The sequence below is a fragment of the Neovison vison genome, chromosome 5, assembly GCF_020171115.1.
Source record: "Neovison vison isolate M4711 chromosome 5, ASM_NN_V1, whole genome shotgun sequence".
Taxonomy (NCBI): Eukaryota; Metazoa; Chordata; class Mammalia; order Carnivora; family Mustelidae; genus Neogale; species Neogale vison.
The window spans coordinates 93,253,758-93,272,538 of record NC_058095.1 but is presented as its reverse complement, the minus strand read 5'-3'; the positions used below and the strand labels follow the sequence as shown (position 1 = coordinate 93,272,538).

Here is an 18,781-nt window from a genome sequence, read left to right as displayed (position 1 = left end):
TAAATATACAAAAGTACCTACATATATAAATAAATATATACACCTATATGTACCTACATATATCTACTATATATCTATATATATCTACTTAGAAATACATATTTATATAAATATATAAATATATATATAAAATACATAATATGTCTATACATGTGTATATATATGCATTCTGTATAAATCTATAGAAATATACATACATGTATATATACATATACATACATTGATACATATATAGTTACGTATATTGTGTATATATTATATACAGCTATATATTCAGAAATACATATACATATGTATGTACAGACATATATATACACAGAAATAACACATACATAGACACATGTATGGCTACATTTAAACATAAAATATAACAATATAGTATATAATATATAATATATATTAGTATAAGTATATGTAATATATCTAATATGTTTACACTACATATATTTATTTTATACATGTTATTATATATATTAGTACTTATATATTTGTAATATTGTATATATTCACCATTTGATAACTAGAAATACACATATCAAAGAAACTTGATAAATACTGAACAGAATAAACAAAGGAAACAAGCCCAATGCACATGCTAAGCAAACTGCTGGAAACCAGTGATAAAGAGAACCAGAGACAAAGAAATATAGAAGATTTCTTGTCTGAAACTATGAAAACCAAAAGACAATGGAAGAAAATCTTCAAAGTATTGAGAAAGCATTTTCAATCTACATTTCAATACATAGTGACATGTTTTAAAAAAGAGGATGGAAAAAAAAGAAGAGAATGGAAGACTTCTATGGACTTATAAACAATGGAAGAACTAATCACCAGAAGCCCACACAAGAACTTTAACAAGAAATGTTAAAGGAAGCTCTTAAGGTAGATAAAGAACAATACCAGATAGAAATATGAATCAAACAAAGAAATAAAAAGCAAAAGAGGGGTGCCTGAGTGGCTCAGTGAGTTATGCCTCTGCCTTCAGCTCAGGTCATGATCCCAGGGTCCTGGGATCTAGCCCCACATTGGGCTCTCTTCTCAGCAGGGAGACTGCTTCCCCCTCCTTCTCTGCCTGTTGCTCTGTCTACTTGTGATCTCTCTCTCTGTCAAATGAATAAAGTCTTAAAAAAAAAGAAAAACAATAAAAATAGTAAAAAATAGTAAAATATGTAGGTAAAAATAAATGATATTTTTCACATTTTGAAATCTTTTAAAATATAATAACTGTTTAAATCAAAATTAATAACAATATATGTTAGGGATAATAATATAAGTAGAAATAAAATGTATGAAAATAGTAACAAAGAACAGGAGGGTTCAGAAATGGAAGTATATTGTATTGAGATTCTTATACTATCCATGAAATGGCATAATATAATTTAAAGGTAGACTATGGTAAGTCAAAGATGTATATCAAACTTGTAGAGTACGGATTGATAAACTTTCTGTAAATGGCAAGGCTGTAAATATTTTAGGCTTTTTGAGTCAAACATCTGTGTTGCAACCACTAAAATCTGTCATTGTTGTATACAAACAACCATGGACAATATGCAAAGGAAAAAGCTTGGTTATGTTCCAAAAAATCTTTATTTACCAGAAAATAAAGCCCAATAACAAGTAACAAGGTAACAGGTAAACCGGTAGAAGCCTGACTTTTACCCATCAAACAGTATGTCAACCAGTGGCATAGGGCAGTCCTGAAAGAAAATAAGACAGAACTATGTCTAATAAGCCAATAATGGAGACAAAATGGAGTCTAAAGAATGGTTAATCTAAATGAAGGTAGTAAAAGAAGAAAAACCAAATGGTGAAGATATGGGTCAAATAAAAAACAAATAACAAGATGGTATATTTAAACACAACCATATTGATAATTTCAATAATTATAAGTGATCTACAGACTCCAATTAAAGAGCAGAGATTAGTGCATTGGATTTTAAAAACCCAGTTTAAATAAAAAGCATAAATATATTAAAAGTAAAATAATGGGAAAAGATTTACCAGGTAAATACTAATCAAAAGAAACTAGAATGGTGCTATACTATTATCAGACAAAGTAGACTTCAGAACAAGGAATGTTACCCGGGATAAAGATGTATAATTCATAACGAAAGCAGTAATTTTAATAAAAAGCCATGAAAATTCCAAATGAGTTTATACAAATAATAACAGATCTTTAAAATATTAAGCAAAAATTAGTATAACTGAAAGAATTTTTAAAATGCATGATTATCTTTATTAATTTCACCACTCCTAAGTAATTGATAGAATAAAATATAGTAAAAATAAAAGGTCTTAAATAATACTACCAATCAACTAGACCTTCTTAACATTTATAGAAAATACACAAACATAAGCCTATTTTTGGTCATTAAAGTAACCTCAATGAGTTAATAAGGACTCAAATCAAATAAAGGATGCCCCCTGACCACAATGGAACTAAACCAATAATCAGTAAAAGGGTATCTGAAAAATGCCTAAATTTGGGGGAATTAGCAACACAAACTAAAAAGTCACAAGAGAAATTAGAAAATCTTTTTAACTGAGTTATAACAAATACAAATACTCCAAAGCCACAGGATTTAGCTAGAAATTAAAACAATAAAAACAAAAACACCTTGGCAATAATATAAAAGAACATAAAGTATACTGAGGTTTATACTTGCAGTAAAATGCACAGGACATAAAATTTATCATCTTACCCATTTTTAAGTGTACAGTTCGTAGTGTTAAGTATATTCCCATTGTTGTGGAACCAATCTCCAGAAATTTTTAAACTTACAAAACTGAAACTCTATATCCAATAAACAACACCCCATTTCCTCCTTCTCCCCAGCCCCTGAGAACTACCATTTTACTTTCTGTCTCAATGAATTTGACTACTCCAGTTATCTCATGTAACTGGAATCACATAGTAATTTTCTTTTAATGATTGCCTTATTTTACTTGATGTAATTTCTTCAAGGCTCATTCATGTGTCAAAAATTACATCATTTAAAAAAAATTTCCTTCATCTTTAAGGTTGAATAATATTCTATTATATGCATATATCACATTTTGTTTATCCAGTCATACATGGTTATAGGGACACTGGGCTGCTTTTACTTCCTGGATATTGTGAATAATGTTGCTATGAATACACAGGGATTTCTTAAATGTCTAAAATGTTAATCAACTAAAAAGTCATGCTGAGAGAAATTAAAGAAGGTCAAATTATTAAGAGCTAGACTATGTTCAAGGATTAGAAATCTTAAGGTTGTTAAAAATCTCAATTCTTCCCAAATCAATCTCTAGGTCTTACACAGTCTCAATCAAAACCACAGTGTGTGTGTGTGTGTGTGCACGCACGCGCACATGTGCCTGTATACATACATATATAGATATATATATGTATATACACACACATATATACCCCCACACACTTATTTATTTATTTAAGACATTGACAAGCTGACTCTAAATTATGACTGGAAACTTAGATAATCCACAATAGTCAAACAATTATTATGAAAAGAACTAAGTTGTGAGATTTATACAGCCTGATTTCAAGATTGCTTACAAATCCATAGTATCCAGAAGAGTGTGCTACTGGCATAAGGAGAGGCATGTAGATCAATGGAAGAGAATGTAGGGTCTAGAAATAGACTTAAATTTACATGGCCAGTTTATTTCTTAATTGAAAAAAAGGGTAATACTTTTAATGGAAAAAAGACAGCCTCTTCAATAAATGGTGTTGGGAAAATTGGACAGCCACATGCAGAAAAATGAAATTGGACCATTTCCTTACACCACACACAAAAATAGATTCAAAATGGATTAAGGACCTCAATGTGAGAAAGGAATCCATCAAAATCCTTGAGGAGAACACAGGCAGCAACCTCTTCGACCTCAGCCGCAGCAACATCTTCCTCGGAACATCGCCAAAGGCAAGGGAAGCAAAGGCAAAAATGAACTTTTGGGATTTCATCAAAATCAAAAGCTTTTGCACAGCAAAGGAAACAGTTAACAAAACCAAAAGACAACTGACAGAATGGGAGAAGATATTTGCAAACGACATATCAGATAAAGGACTAGTGTCCAAAATCTATAAAGAACTTAACAAACTCAACACCCAAAGAACAAATAATCCAATCAAGAAATGGGCAGAGGATATGAACAGACGTTTCTGCAAAGAAGACATCCAGATGGCCAACAGACACATGAAAAAGTGCCCCATATCACTCGGCATCAGGGAAATACAAATCAAAACCACAATGAGATATCACCTCACACCAGTCAGAATGGCTAAAGTCAACAAGTCAGGAAATGACAGATGCTGGCGAGGATGCGGAGAAAGGGGAACCCTCCTACACTGTTGGTGGGAATGCAAGCTGGTGCAACCACTCTGGAAAACAGCATGGAGGTTCCTCAAAATGTTGAAAATAGAACTGCCCTATGACCCAGCAATTGCACTACTGGGAATTTACCCTAAAGATACAAACGTAGTGATCCAAAGGGGCACGTGCACCCGAATGTTTATAGCAGCAATGTCCACAATAGCCAAACTATGGAAAGAACCTAGATGTCCATCAACAGATGAATGGATCAAGAAGATGTGGTATATATACACAATGGAATACTATGCAGCCATCAAAAGAAACGAAATCTTGCCATTTGCGACAACATGGATGGAACTAGAGCGTATCATGCTTAGCGAAATAAGTCAAGCGGAGAAAGACAAATATCATATGATCTCCCTGATATGAGGAAGTGGTGATGCAACATGGGGGCTTAAGTAGGTAGGAGAAGAATCCATGAAACAAGATGGGATAGGGAGGGAGACAAACCATAAGTGACTCTTAATCTCACGAAACAAACTGTGGGTTGCTGGGGGGAGGGGGGTTGGGAGAAGGGGGGTAGGGTTATGGACATTGGGGAGGGTATGTACTTTTGGGTAAATTGGAAGGGGAGATGAACCATGAGAGACTATGGACTCTGAAAAACAATCTGAGGGGTTTGAAGTGGCGGGGGGGTGGGAGGTTGGGGTACCAGGTGGTGGGTATTATAGAGGGCACAGCTTGCATGGAGCACTGGGTGTGGTGAAAAAATAATGAATACTGTTTTTCTGAAAATAAATAAATTGAAAAAAAAATTAAAAAAAAAACAAAAAAACAATCCATCTACAGCAAAAAAAAAAAAAAAAGGGGTAATACTTTTAAGAAATGGTGTTGGGAAAATTGAACATCTATATGACAAAAAATTAACCTTAATCCATATTTCACACCACACATAAAATTAACTCAAAATGGATCACAGCCCTAAAACTATGGAACTTCTATAATATATAGAAAAAAAAAAAAAACTTTGAGACCTTGGGTTAGGCAAAATTAACTAGATAAGAAACAAAAATCATAAATCACAGAAGAAAAATCTTAACTAGAATTTGTCAAAATTAAAAGCCTATTTTTTAAAGTGAAGAAAATAAAAAGAAGCAAATATTTTTGAAATACATATGTAAAAGAGTATCTATATTTGGAATATATAAAGACCTTTTACAACTGAATAATAAGAAAAACAATCAGATTTTTTAAATGGTCACAGGATTTGAACAAACAGTTCACCAAAAAAGATATATGAATGCAAATAAAGAGATAAAAGGATGGCCAACACCATTAGCTTTAGTGAAATGCAAATTAAAACTAAACAGTCTTGGGGGTGCCTGGGTGGCTCAGTGGGTTAAAGCCTCTGCTTTTGGCTCAGGTCATGATCCATGGTCCTGGGATCAAGCCCCACATCAGGCTCTCTGCTCAGCAGGGAGGCTACTTCCCCCCCTCTCTCTGCTTGCCTCTCTGTCTACTTGTGATCTCTGTCTATTAAATAAATAAATAAATAATCTTAAAAAAAAAACAACAACAACTTAACAGTCTTTATAACTGATGCCCATTAGAATGGAAATATTAAAAAGACTAACAACACTAGATATTGGTGAGGATATGAAGCAACTGGAGCTCTGCAGACTCTTCATGGCTATCTAAGATAGGAAAGCCACTTTGGAAGATAGTTTGACATCATTTAAAATTGGACATGTTATAAAAATCAGCAATTCCACTTCTAGGTATTTGCCCAAGAGAAATGAAACCCTATGTCCACAAAAAATCTGTATTTTCATCTATTAGCCAATAACTGACAAAGTCTATCAATAAGTGAAGAGATAATCAAATTGTGGCACCCCCATCCGTTCAATACACAGTAATAAACGGAATGAACTATGGAGAAAGGCAACATCATGGGTGGATCTCAAAAATCTGAGCGACAGATGCAAAAAAAGGACATACTGTGTGACCTCACTTATTTGAAAATCTAAAAACGTAATTTACAATAACAGAAAGCAGACCAGTATTTGTGTGGGGTGTGGCAGTAGGAGTGGGGATTATCTGGCAACGGGCAGAAGAGAAATTTCAGGAGGAATGGAAAGACTCCTGTGTCATCTCTGTGGTTACAAAAGTACACAGAAGCCATATAAAGGTATATTAACTTTGGCAGGCAACCCTCTGAAAACTGGATCCTGGCATTTGCCCCTGGGGAAAGAGTGAAAGGGTCTGTCTAGCTGCAGCTGAATGGCAAGGCTCTGTGATCCTGTGGATTTATAATGTGAACTGCTCACCATACAGATCTCCGTTTGGGTACAATTTCTCTGAACTACTAGATTTTGACTAGTAATGTTACTTTTTGACTAGATTTTGACTAGAATGTTACTTAATCACCTAAGTCGTTTCTGTGGGACACAAAAAGGAAATTAAAAAAAAAAAAAAAACTCACAGCAAGCAACCTCGTAAGTTTACACACTAAATATTGTTTTATATAATAATCACTCTGCAGTTGTAATTATCATGCATGTCATCATTATGCATAAGTTGTCAAAATAATTCTGTCTACAAGCTCAGCCTTAAAACAAGCCATTCCTTTCATTCTGCCATGACATGGTAACTTTTCTCCCCACAGCCTTGCACTAGGCATCTCTCCCTGCTCAGACAACAGCTTTCTTAACTTCTTTTTTTTAAGATATATTTTTATTTACTTGTCAGAGAGAGAGAGAGTGCACACAAGCAGGGGCAGTGGAAGGGAGAGGGACAAGCAGGCTCCCCACTGAGCAAAGAGCCCATTAGGGAACTCGATCCCAGGACCCTGGGACCATGACCTGAGCCAAAGGCAGACGCTTAACCGACTGAGCCACCAAGACATCCCACTTTCTTAACTTTCATTTATTTTCTGAAATGTTGTAGCAGTACGGCATTCAGATGCTTTATTCATTTGTGTGGACCATTTTCATTTAACTTTGTTATCTAGGCTGTCCTTTCCCAGCTATTTTGATTTTCTTAAAGCTGAGGAAACAGACCTTAGAAAATAACTCTAGATGCTATTCAGTGTACTGACAGCAATAAAAGTATCAATTACCTGCAAAGTTAATGGATTTTTATTGTGACCCATAACACACTTGAGGTGAGCTGACAGTGTTGTCTCTGGGTCATATGCAACAGAGAAGCAGTTTCATGGGAAATTCTGTGCATTAGTGCACAGTCATTCCAAATTATCACAAATATTTTTCAGATGCTCTGAACAAAACAAAATCATTCTCGTTTCCTCAAATCTTGAAATAACTGCAAGTATCATCTAGCATTTCTGCTGTTTGCTTCTTACATTCCATACATATGAGTAGGCTACACTTGAGGGTCAACTTCCTTTTGTCTCTCCGGCTGAGCAGCCTTTTGTCCCCATGATTCCATTTATATCGCTCTTGTAAAGATAGTTAATGACTTCCACATTGCCTCCCTTTTCTGTCCTTTTACTACCCAGTTCCTCAGTGGCTATCAAAATCACTGACCATTCCTTGCTTCTTTGATATACTGCTTTCTCCTGGCTTTCAGGACAAAACATTCTCCTGGATTTCCACTTTCTACCCTGGCTGCTGATTCCCGGTCTTCTTTCCTAGAACTCTGTGACTCCCCATTTCAACCAGTTTCTCTCCAGACAAAGAAGGTTGGAAGCTGTAGAGCTGCTTGTATTGCAGCGTCTCCTGACACCCAACCTTGCAGACTGATTGTAAAGATATCTATTTTCTCATTTAGCCCTGCCTCCCTGCTGTTCTGTGGTGAAAACTGGGGCCATGGACACTCCTGACTTCTGCACATGTATCCCACCCCATTGTTCCAAGCACAGATTCCCCACAGTGAGTCCCTGCTCTGTGGGCTCCACTGACCTGTCCCCCACCTGAGGCTAAAGGCATCCTCTTCAGGGGCTTTCCCTACTTGACAGCCCCTGCTCAATCATTGTGGTTTAGATACACAGATATTTCTACATTTGTTAAAGACAGCATCTACATTATCCTCCTGGTGTTTGAGGGAGAGACTTGTGAGAAAAGAAAATGGTGAAACTCCTGAACTCCACCATCTTAATTAAGGTCATCTCAAGAAAACTAGAGGTGTTGAAAAGAGATAGGAGAAAAAGAAAGAAAGAAAGAAAGAAGAGAGAAGAAAAGAGAAGAGATGAGATAAGAGAATAGCCCTAAAGACTCCTCTAATGGTTTTTTCATTAGATTCTTTGCCAAGCATCTCCACCAAAGGATGTTTAAGACTGACATTTACACAGCTTTGATCCTGTGGCTCTCCAGAGGTGCATGAACTCCAGACTCTAAAGTTTATAGTCCCTACAACCCCACTTTGCCTTTTTGGGGCCTCCCCAGCAGCAGTACTCCACCATAGCCCCTGTTGCCTTGTGCAGGGTCAGCTAAATTCCCCAGGAAGAAAAAAAAATAAGCAAGCAAGCAAACAAACAAACAAACAAACAAAAACAATGGCTGTCCTTGGAAAATAGATTAATTTTTATTAAATGCATTACTAAAATTTAAATTCACCATGCCTCCCAGACATAGACTTCCATTATGCCAAGAGTTTCAAAACCTTATAAACTTTTTCATATACTTCTTCAGTCTAAAGGGTATCACTGTAAATGGTAACTGGTATTATAATTAGGCAGGTGTCGACAAACTTTTTTCTTTAAGGCCAGAGAGTAAATATTTTAGGCTTCTGGGCAATATCTTATGTCTATTACAATGACTCAACTCCAAAGGCAGCCATAAGCAAAAGGAGAGATAGTGGGTGAGGCTGTGTTCCATTAAAATGGATTTACAGGGGGCCTGGGTGGCTCAGTGGGTTAAGCCGCTGCCTTCAGCTCAGGTCATGATCCCAGGGTCCTGGGATCGAGTCCCACATCGGGCTCTCTGCTCAGCAGGGAGCCTGCTTCCCTATCTCTCTCTCTCTGGCTGCCTCTCCATGTACTTGTGATTTCTCTCTGTCAAATTAATAAATAAAAAAAAAATCTTTAAAAAAATGGATTTACAAAAATAGGTGTCTAGCCTAAGGACCGTGGTTTGCCAGAAAATCCATGAACACTGGTCTTATTCTTGTTTTATAAAGTAAAGATCCTGCAATGTAGTAAGATTTGACAAAAGATGATGTAGTCTAGCGTGGGGGTTAAGAACATGAACACAGAGACCATCTTGAGTCAAACCTCTGCTCTAGTTTATAAGCTGCATGGTTTAAGTTATTTCACCTAAATTCTGCTCCCTTCACTTCTAATACAAAAATAAGTCAGACCTAGCTCAACCTAACATGTGTTGTATAACCCTCCAGCAGCACCCCTCTACCCCATTAACACTTCCGCAGCAAGATGCACAGATATTCACACGAAGCAGTATGAATGAACATACAAAAATTGAGAATGGTTATGGTTATGGTCAGATAATACCAATGAATGAATGAAAGCCTTTTGTTTTCAGTTTTTAAATTTCAGAATTATGTATTTAGGATCTTTAAACTTGTGTTTATTGGTTATATCTTCTTATTTTAAAACTCATTGTGGGTTTTTTTTTAAAAGACTTATTTATTGGAGAAAGAGAGAGTACACATATGCCCAAGCAGGGAGAGGGGCACAGGGAGAGCAAATCCTGAAGCAGATTCCCCACTGAGCACGGAGCCTGATGCAGGGCTCCATCCCAGGACCTGAGATCATGATATGAACCAAAACCAAGAGTTGGCCACCTAACAGACTGAGCTACCCAGGCACCCCTAAGTTCATTGTTTATGCCCTTTCATTGTCATTCTATTGGAATCTTGATGTTTTTCTTCCTGATTTAATTGTATTGCTAAAGAGAAGTCAATTTTAATGTAGCCCAATCTGCCCACATTTACTTCTGTGATTTGGGCTAACTCACAGTAAATGTGCAATCAGGGATTACTGAGCAAAGGAATGAGTTTTTCTTTTACTCCACAGCTCTGTGAATCCTAGTCTCTCCCCCGCTGGAAGATTTCTTTCAGGGAAGAAACAAAATGAGAGACTCCTTCCAAAGGTGGCCAAGAAGAGCACATGACAGGAGGTGATATTTCAGACTGTTTTACCATGGAATCCTAGCTGTCTGGCTTTTCCTTGCCCTTTTTACTTCCTGAAGGGTGGTATGTAGCTATTTCCCTACATTTCCTGGGAGAGTCAGAAAGTTAAGCCCTCCTACCTCTCAAGTTAAAAGACACCATTAGTAGTTTTTTGGCAGATAATGTCTTTGGCTCTGCATTTAATAGATCTTCATGAAATAATTTTTTAAAAAAAGATAATGTTGGAGGAGAAAGAGACTACCTCCTCAGAAAACATGAAGAATAACAGAAGGATTTCTACAGAGAGAAAAGAGTTAAGTGAATCAAGCATATTGCCAGAGCAGGTCCTGGTAGCCTGGGGGACTGAGCAAAGTTGCCCAAGAAGGGAAAAGGCCTCCTCCCTGGAATACACCAAGCAGACCAAGCAAAGGGCCACTGGCCTGGCTCCAGGGCCCAAAGGCTAGTGGGAGCACAGTCATCCACCCAAGCCCCCAGTCTCTGGAGTAGGAACTTCTCTGTCTCAGTATCTAGTATCCAACAAGATCTTCTCTGTCTCAGAGCCTATGCCAGGTGATCCTTCCAACAGCAGGAAGAAAGGTTTTCACATTCTCAGTGTCCTGCAGGAGTGATACCCATCATCATCACAAGGCTTTGTTAGGTCCCTAACGATTATCCATGTGGACACATATGTCTCTAGGTATGTGAGATAGTTGGGAGGCTTGAAGGAGCAAGGGTGGAGGAGTCCCTTATATGCATACTTCTGGGGCTGAGCTGAACTCTGAAGCAGTGTCACCCTTAACACAAATGTGTGAACACAAATAAGTCATCCTCAGAAAGAGCTCGAGCTGCCCGTGTCTTCTGGGCAGTGGAATTTTTATGCAAATGGTATATGCATAAAGACTTCTCATTTCCCAAAACTTGACTAGTGTTAAATAAATCTCAACTAAGTGGGGTGCCTGGGTGGCTCAGTGGGCTAAGCCTCTGCCTTTGGCTCAGGTCATGATTTCAGGGTCCTGGGATCGAGCCCCGCATCGGGCTCTCTGCTCAGCGGGGAGCCTGCTTCCCCCTCTCTCTCTGCCTACTTGTGATCTCTGTCAAATAAATAAATAAAAATTTCTTAAAAATGTCAACTAAGTTTATTTTTAGTATTTTTAAATTTTTCCAAATTTTATGCATAAAGTAAAACTATTAACCTTGGGTACATCATGCTATTTCAGAGCTCATAATTCAAACCCATATCAAATTTATCAATTACTGGTGAAGGTGAAATCATGCTGGAGAGAATTGGTGGCCCAGTGGAGAGGAGCACCATAGCTTTAAAGACCAGCCATCTGCTGACAACTAATGCTTTTGGATCTCCAGCCAGCCCTTGTCCTCTCAACGCTGGCCTCCTAGATGCAATGCTTTATCCTATAGGATGGCTAAGGGCATTTCAATGGCAACATGTCCTGAGTTAGCTCCTATCCTCCCCTTCTAAACCAGCTTCTCTCCCTCTCTCTAAGTGGCAACTCCATTCCCAGGGAGTCATTTTCCACTGCCCTTTTTCTCTCAGAGCCCACATGCAGTCAGTCAGGAGACCTGATGTGCTCCACCTTCTCACTGTGTCCCATCACTGCCTGCGTGACCTCTTGCCTGCTCCCCCTGCTTCATGCTCTGTCCTCATAGACTCAGAGGGACCCTGTGTCCACAAAGGGCAGATCACGCTGTCCCAGGCCCAAAGCCTCCAGTGGTTTCTCACTCAGAAAAAGTCAAATCCTTGGAATGGTTCTTGGGCCTTATGTAATTCCCCCCTCCCTGACACACATGCACCCTGCCAACCTTCTCATTTCCCACCTCCCCTACTCACAACCTACTATTCCCCTGCTCAAGCCTCCAGGCCTTTCTGCCACCTCAGGAGCTGCACCCAGGCTCCTCCCTCTGCCTGGACACTCCACCTCTGATAGGTATGTGGTTCCCTCCCTCACCTCCTCTGGGGATTGGTTTAAAAGTGAAGTCCCAAGCACCCTATTGAAAATTGTAATCTCCCTTCTTCTTTCCTAAACCCCCCATATCCCTCCTCTATGTTTTATTTCCTTCAATACTAGTTACCTCTTCCAACACACCAGGTAATCTATTTGCTCATTAAAAAACAAAAAAGGCTGTCCCCATACTAAAATTCAAGCTCCACAGGGGCAGGAATTTTTGTCTGTTGTTACTGCTTTATCCCCCACACCTAGAACAGTGCTGACATGTAACAGTCCCTCGGTAATAATTCTTGAATGAGGGACTGAATCACATAATTAACTTACAGCACCTCTGATAATAAGAGGTAGGCCCATCACAATATACATATATCATGAGAACCATCAAAAATAATTTGATTTTTATGGAAGTGCTTGTCAAAAAAAACCATTAAGAAAATCTACTTAAAAGTCATTCTTGGTCAATAATTACATCAGTAAATGACAAATTTATGAAGTATTATAATGGAAAATAGGTTAAGTAGGTTATTGTCCACTGACAATAAAAAAATGCAATAGTAATAATAATAATAATAACAACAACAGCAGAAGGAGGAGGAAGAGGGAGCAGTGGAGGAGTGGTAATATTCAACACTGGCAAGGTATGGCAAGAAGAAGAACTTCCAAGAAACACTTGTATGAGAATAGTTGTTTCAAGTTTTCTAGAAAATTCCTTGGCCTTAAAAAAAGGTTTGGATATGTTTTTATCCAATCATTATACTTCAAATGACCAAGCCCAAGAAAACAATAGGAAAGAAGACAAATAAGTATATACAAAGACTCAAATCACAAAACTAATGAAAATAGCGCAGAGTAAGCAGAACTCAAGTGCCAGTAGTTGGGCAATGACTCAATCAATTCAGACACTATTGCCCAACTTCTCCCATTCTTCCCATTCCTCAAACAGGCTGCCCCATCTATATAATTCTTCTGGCTGTAATTTCTTAAAATACTGTGCTTCTTGCTTTCATATTCATAATTACATATCTATTTTTTTGGCATTTTTGGTCTATTTCATCAATTAGACTATAAAACGCATAAAAGCAGGACTTCTCTGGTTTGTTCACTGCTGGAGTGAACTTAATTTACCACTTCTGGCCCATCATAAGCACCCCAAATTTGTTGAATAAATGAACACAACAGAATATTATGCTGCCATTTAGTATTTTTGGAATACTGATGACCTAGGAAATGTCTACAATGTATTAATAGAAAAAAATACAAAATTCACATTCAGCATTATTTTAATTATAGGAAAATGCACAGAAAACAATCACACTGGAAGGAAAAACTCTGTAATAATAACTCTGGCTGGGTGTTAAAAATATGCTAAGTATTATTACTAACTTTGCCATATTTTTCTATGCTCAAAGTGTTTTACATTGGGGATGTATTAGGTCTATAATAATACCTAAAGCCTAGAGGGAACCTCAGGAGAAGAAGACTGGAAACAGGCAACAAGTCAGTGCAGAGAGACTCAGGAGGGGACACTGGCCAGCCATGGCAGAGCAGGAAGACAGGGCTGGGAGAGGCAGCAGAGCCTTTCTGTAAGTAATTAAGGAGTGGTCCAGATTTGTGAACAGATGAAGGGTGATAGGGTCAGTGCCGGGCTGTAGGAAGATCTCTCTGGCAAACTACAGCCCCCTCTCTGTTTCTGTGAATTAAGTTGTATTGAAACCCAGCTACACGCATTCGCTGATGTGCTATCTGTGGCTGCTTTTGTGTTCGGTAGTCACAACATTGACCATTATAGCCCAGAAAGCCCAAAATATTTACCATCTGACCCCTTACAGGCAAGCTCCGCTGGCCCCTGGCCTACAGGCTGTATCAGAGAAAAAAGAAACAGCAGGAAGTGAGGAGGTGATTGCAAAGGCCACCTTTTTTAAAAATATATATATATATATATTTTATTTATTTATTTGACAGAGATCACAAGTAAGTAGAGAGGCAGACAGAACAAGAGTTGGGGAAGCAGGCTCCCTGCTGAGCAGAGAGCCTGATGTGGGGCTCAATCCCAGGACCCTGAGATCATGACCTGAGCCGAAGGCGGAAGCTTAACCCACTGAGCCACCCAGGCGCCCCCACAAAGGCCTCCTTTTTAAAGGTGATGTGGAGGATGACTGGTGCAGATGGACGAGTCTTGACAAGGTATCTGCATCAAGAGGCAGATGGAAGAGCAAAAAAGGCTCCTCTCAGAAGGTGAGAGGCATTCGTATATCAGATAGCTCCTGCCCTTTTAGAGAGTTACTATTTACAACTGCAGCTGGGAAAAGCAGTAACGGCTGGTTCACTTACCCGCAGAATCAGGGCTGTAGAGGCTGGCCGCTGCCGCGATGGGTCCCGGTGGGTGGATGGCACTCGCTGAGGACCTCTGACTCGCAATCAGGATCCTGCTTTTTGCAGATGGTAAACGGGACATTGCGCCCAATCCCAACTGGGGCTTAAGGAGCATGGCTGACCGATAGAAAGTTGGCGGAACTTCATAATGAGTATAGGAAGGAGAGCAAAATTCTTCTTTTCCGGGCCGTTCTGTAACCTATGATAAATGAGCAGAAGCTTAATCAGAGAAGCTCCCATCCCAGGATGAGTATGGAACATGGTCCGGGGACCAAGGCACCAGCAGTGGCCACTCCACACCGCTGAGTTGCTCTGCCACTGATGACTTACCTTCTCTGGGCTCCGGGGTCTTCAGCTCTAAGTTAACAATACAACCGGATGACCTCACTGCTCTCTTCCCATTCTAAAGCATTATGAATCCACATTTCACTGGAAAAACAACTCACTGTACATGATTTTAAAATCTGATTGCTACAAAATCATTGCGGTTTGGCCAAGTAGTTAGTCTATAAATATATAATTTCAGTGAAGCAAGGAAATAGTTCAGCCAGTGTCCATCGATTATGAAAGTCTAAGGAGCAAGAGCACAATGTTTACAGTAACCTACTCTTAAGATAAGTAGCTGAAACTTACCAATTTCTGTTAGGTCTTTACCAGGCTATTTAGGAAATAAAATATGCATTGTGAATGTGCGAGAAAAGGCTGCTTGGAAGAATAAAGCAGTTGATGGAAAAATATGTTTTCAGGCCTCTACAATTTGTTTACTAATTAAAAATGAGAGACTGTTAATCACCTCATCTGTCCTCCCTAGGAAGGGGGGGTGTCCACGAATGTTTGATAAGTTTCATTACAGTGGAAGTCCCAGGACAGAATCTTGTTGACTGCTAAATGAGTAGCACGTAGAATGGTGCCCAGTACATAAAGTTAATAAATACTTATTCAACAAAGGAATCATGTTTCCATTCTTACCTAAATTTAATAATGCCACAATCCCGTTACTTTTCCCTATAGTTAACAGTCTGGGCTAGAACACAACCTATATGCCTTATATGTATGTAATTCTATATTAACAAAGACTGTTCATATTATCAGTCTTTCTTCATATTAAAAATGAAAAAAATGAGGCAACTAAATAATTTTTATTTTTTTAAGTTTAAAAAAATATAGTGCCAGAGGCTATGAACGAAAAGATAAATCTGTGAACTCTGCTCTATATCATAATACATTTTATGTGTCAAACATTTATCCATTCAGGAACCACAAGCATTTGACAATATTCTTTAATAGGGGCTATAAAGCTTTGATCTAAGCTGCTGAAGAGAAAATCTCCTAATTTGATACTCTTTTAATGTTGAAACAGATAAAAAGTTTTCCCCTTAAACTGACATTATTGAAACAAAAGATTAGACCTTTAAAGTTTTATCATAATCACAGTGTAACCCATGCATGATTGCTCTAATAGATAGGCTGAATTCAGGCCACAGCAAATTATATTCCTGTGAAAGACATTCTATTTCTGCTCTCTGGTAAGACTTTCACGATTCCCTTCTTACCCTCTTACTATCAACCTTTGGCTTTTCTATTGTACTTTGTTCCTCTATTTTTTTTTTGTTGTAGTTTCTAAAATTCTGGTGCCACTACTCATTGCTTCTAGTACATTCTCTCAGGAAGAAAGGATCTCTATCCCACAGCTGTCAGGTTCCCAGGACTGCAGTGTGCTGATGTCAGTAATTACTCAGTTCTTGGAAACTGGGGAGTAAAAAAACCATCATGCTGTGTCACTCAAAATGACCTTAATGATTTTAGCCACTTCATTGCCTGTCACTTTGTTGGGTAGTTTGTCTCTGATGAGATGTAACAAGTTCTTCATGAAGGTGAAAGGTATGCCTAATTTGTGTGTTTTTGACAAGACAAGGAAATCTACCAAAAACTTCACACTCATTTCTTTCATCTTTATTGACAGAATATAACAGGTGTCACAGCATACCTATGAATACATAGCGCTTCACCCCAAATGATTTTTTCCCTCCTTCTCTAATGGAGTATTTTTAGAGAAATAATTTTGAAAGCAAGCTAAAAGATCTTTGTAATTTCAAACTCCTAAAATCAATCAAGGTATACAAACAAGTTCTTAGCAGAACCAAGAACTTAGTTATTAAGTAGATAAGTTCTTAATAGATTGTCCTAGTTCATATGTGTCCTGTCTTGCTTTCAGTGTGTTCGGTTGGACTGGGCAGACACACGGTAAATGAGAAGGCTTATTTGAGAAGCCACAGAGAACCCACTGGGAGAGCTACTGGGAGAGAATTTGTGACAATCTGGCTAGGTCACAGTACGCAGATATTTGGTCAAAGATTATTCTAGATGTTTATGTCTTAAAGAAGAGATGAGCATTTATTTTTTTATATATTTTTTAAAAGATTTATTTATTTATTTGACAGAGAGAGAGAGATCATAAGCAGGCAGAGAGGCAGGCGGAGAGAGGGGGAAGCAGGCTCCCTGCTGAGCAAACAGCCCGATGTGGGGTTCAATCCCAGGATCCTGGGATTATGACCTGAGCTGAAGGCAGAGGCTTAACCCACTGAGTCACCCAGGTGCCCCGAGATGAGCATTTAAATCAGCAAGCCTTGAATAAAGCCAGTTATTCTTCATTATGTGGGTGGTTATCACCTAATCAGGTGAATGCCTTAATGGAAAAAGAAGGACCTCCCTTAAAGAAGACAGAAATCTGCCAGCAGGTGGCCTTTGAACTTGCACTGCACCTCTTCCCTACCCACCCTGCATACTTTGGACTGGCCAGCCTCCACAACTGCACAGGTCAATTCCTTCAAGTCTGGATAGATAGTTACATGATACATACATATGTCCCTCTATTGTGGGAGTAGGAAAGGAGATCAGCCCAATCAGACATCTGTATGTTGCAAGCAAATGACCTCACCCCTGTCCTCTCACCCCTTCCCCCCTCTTCCTTACACCAAAAATGCAAAGGGATTACTGAAGGCATTAGTAGGAAAAAATGCCCCAGAGACCTCAGGATAGGTGCAAGCAGAAAACAGTCTAAACCAGGAAGACACCTCGCCTTCCCTGAGACACATATTTTATCATCCTGCCATGAGCAGATCCAAAACAATCTTCAAACCCACTTCTGGAAGCTCTAAATGCCTGTATTATTCCTGTTGATGAAGAAAGGACACCCTCTCTTAGAAGAGCCTTTCCTGGGGCACATGGGTGGTTCAGAGGGTTAAAACCTCTGCCTTCGGCTCAGGTCATGATCCCAGGGTCCTGGGATCGAGCCCCGCATCGGGCTCTCTGCTCATTGGGAAGCCTGCTTCCTCCTCTCTCTCTCTGCCTGCCTCTCTGCCTACTTATGATTTGTCTGTCAAATAAATAAATAAAAATCTTTAAAAAAAAAAAAAGAGCCTTTCTTCTGATTTCTTCATTTCTACTAATGCTAACCAGCAAGAATCTGTCAATAATGATGAAAGAGTCTGGAGCCAGTTTGGGTTTGTACTGCTAAGACTTTCTCATTTATTAAAAAGGTACATGACTTCTACAATTAAAAAATATTTCTGTTGCAACTAATTAGAAATGTGTTCTTTCCCGTGAGACTGGGTGAAGCCATCCTGTGGTGAGGTGGGGTTCACTGGCAGGGAGGGTGGCTTTGGGACCTCCCTGAATCAAGCCTGAACACAGGAAGGGGACCCACTGGGTTTCCTCAAGTTGCAGCTCTAGGAGCAACGGCCAAGGGCCAGTCTATTGATTAAAAGAGGATTGCGACAGAAATTAGGTGGATAAGGTTTTAGAAATTTGAGAAAGACTCACATTAAACAAGCTCAGAGACTGATGTATAAGAGCAGAGTGGAATCTGTCCACTATTGGTGATAGACCGTGGCCTAGGGCCAAACTCTTTATGTCCTTTGGCTAGAACATCCTCTCACTACAGACCTCAGACCTCTGTGTGAGAAGCGCACCTAAAACAGAATAGCACACAGTCCTGAACAGCAAAATGAGCCCTTGCTGCAAAGACTGGACCCCTAGTCT

General features: G+C 38.8%; 1 protein-coding gene across 1 annotated transcript in view; it reads right to left on the bottom strand.

Annotated features, from left to right (window-relative positions):
• The window catches only part of MTUS2 (microtubule associated scaffold protein 2), a 589,758-nt gene that overhangs the window by 368,184 nt on the left and 202,793 nt on the right, over positions 1-18,781 (bottom strand). The window contains exon 3 of the mRNA XM_044249524.1: positions 14,699-14,939. Within this exon, the coding sequence (XP_044105459.1) occupies positions 14,699-14,939 (241 nt within the window). The remainder of the gene's footprint in view (positions 1-14,698; positions 14,940-18,781) is intronic.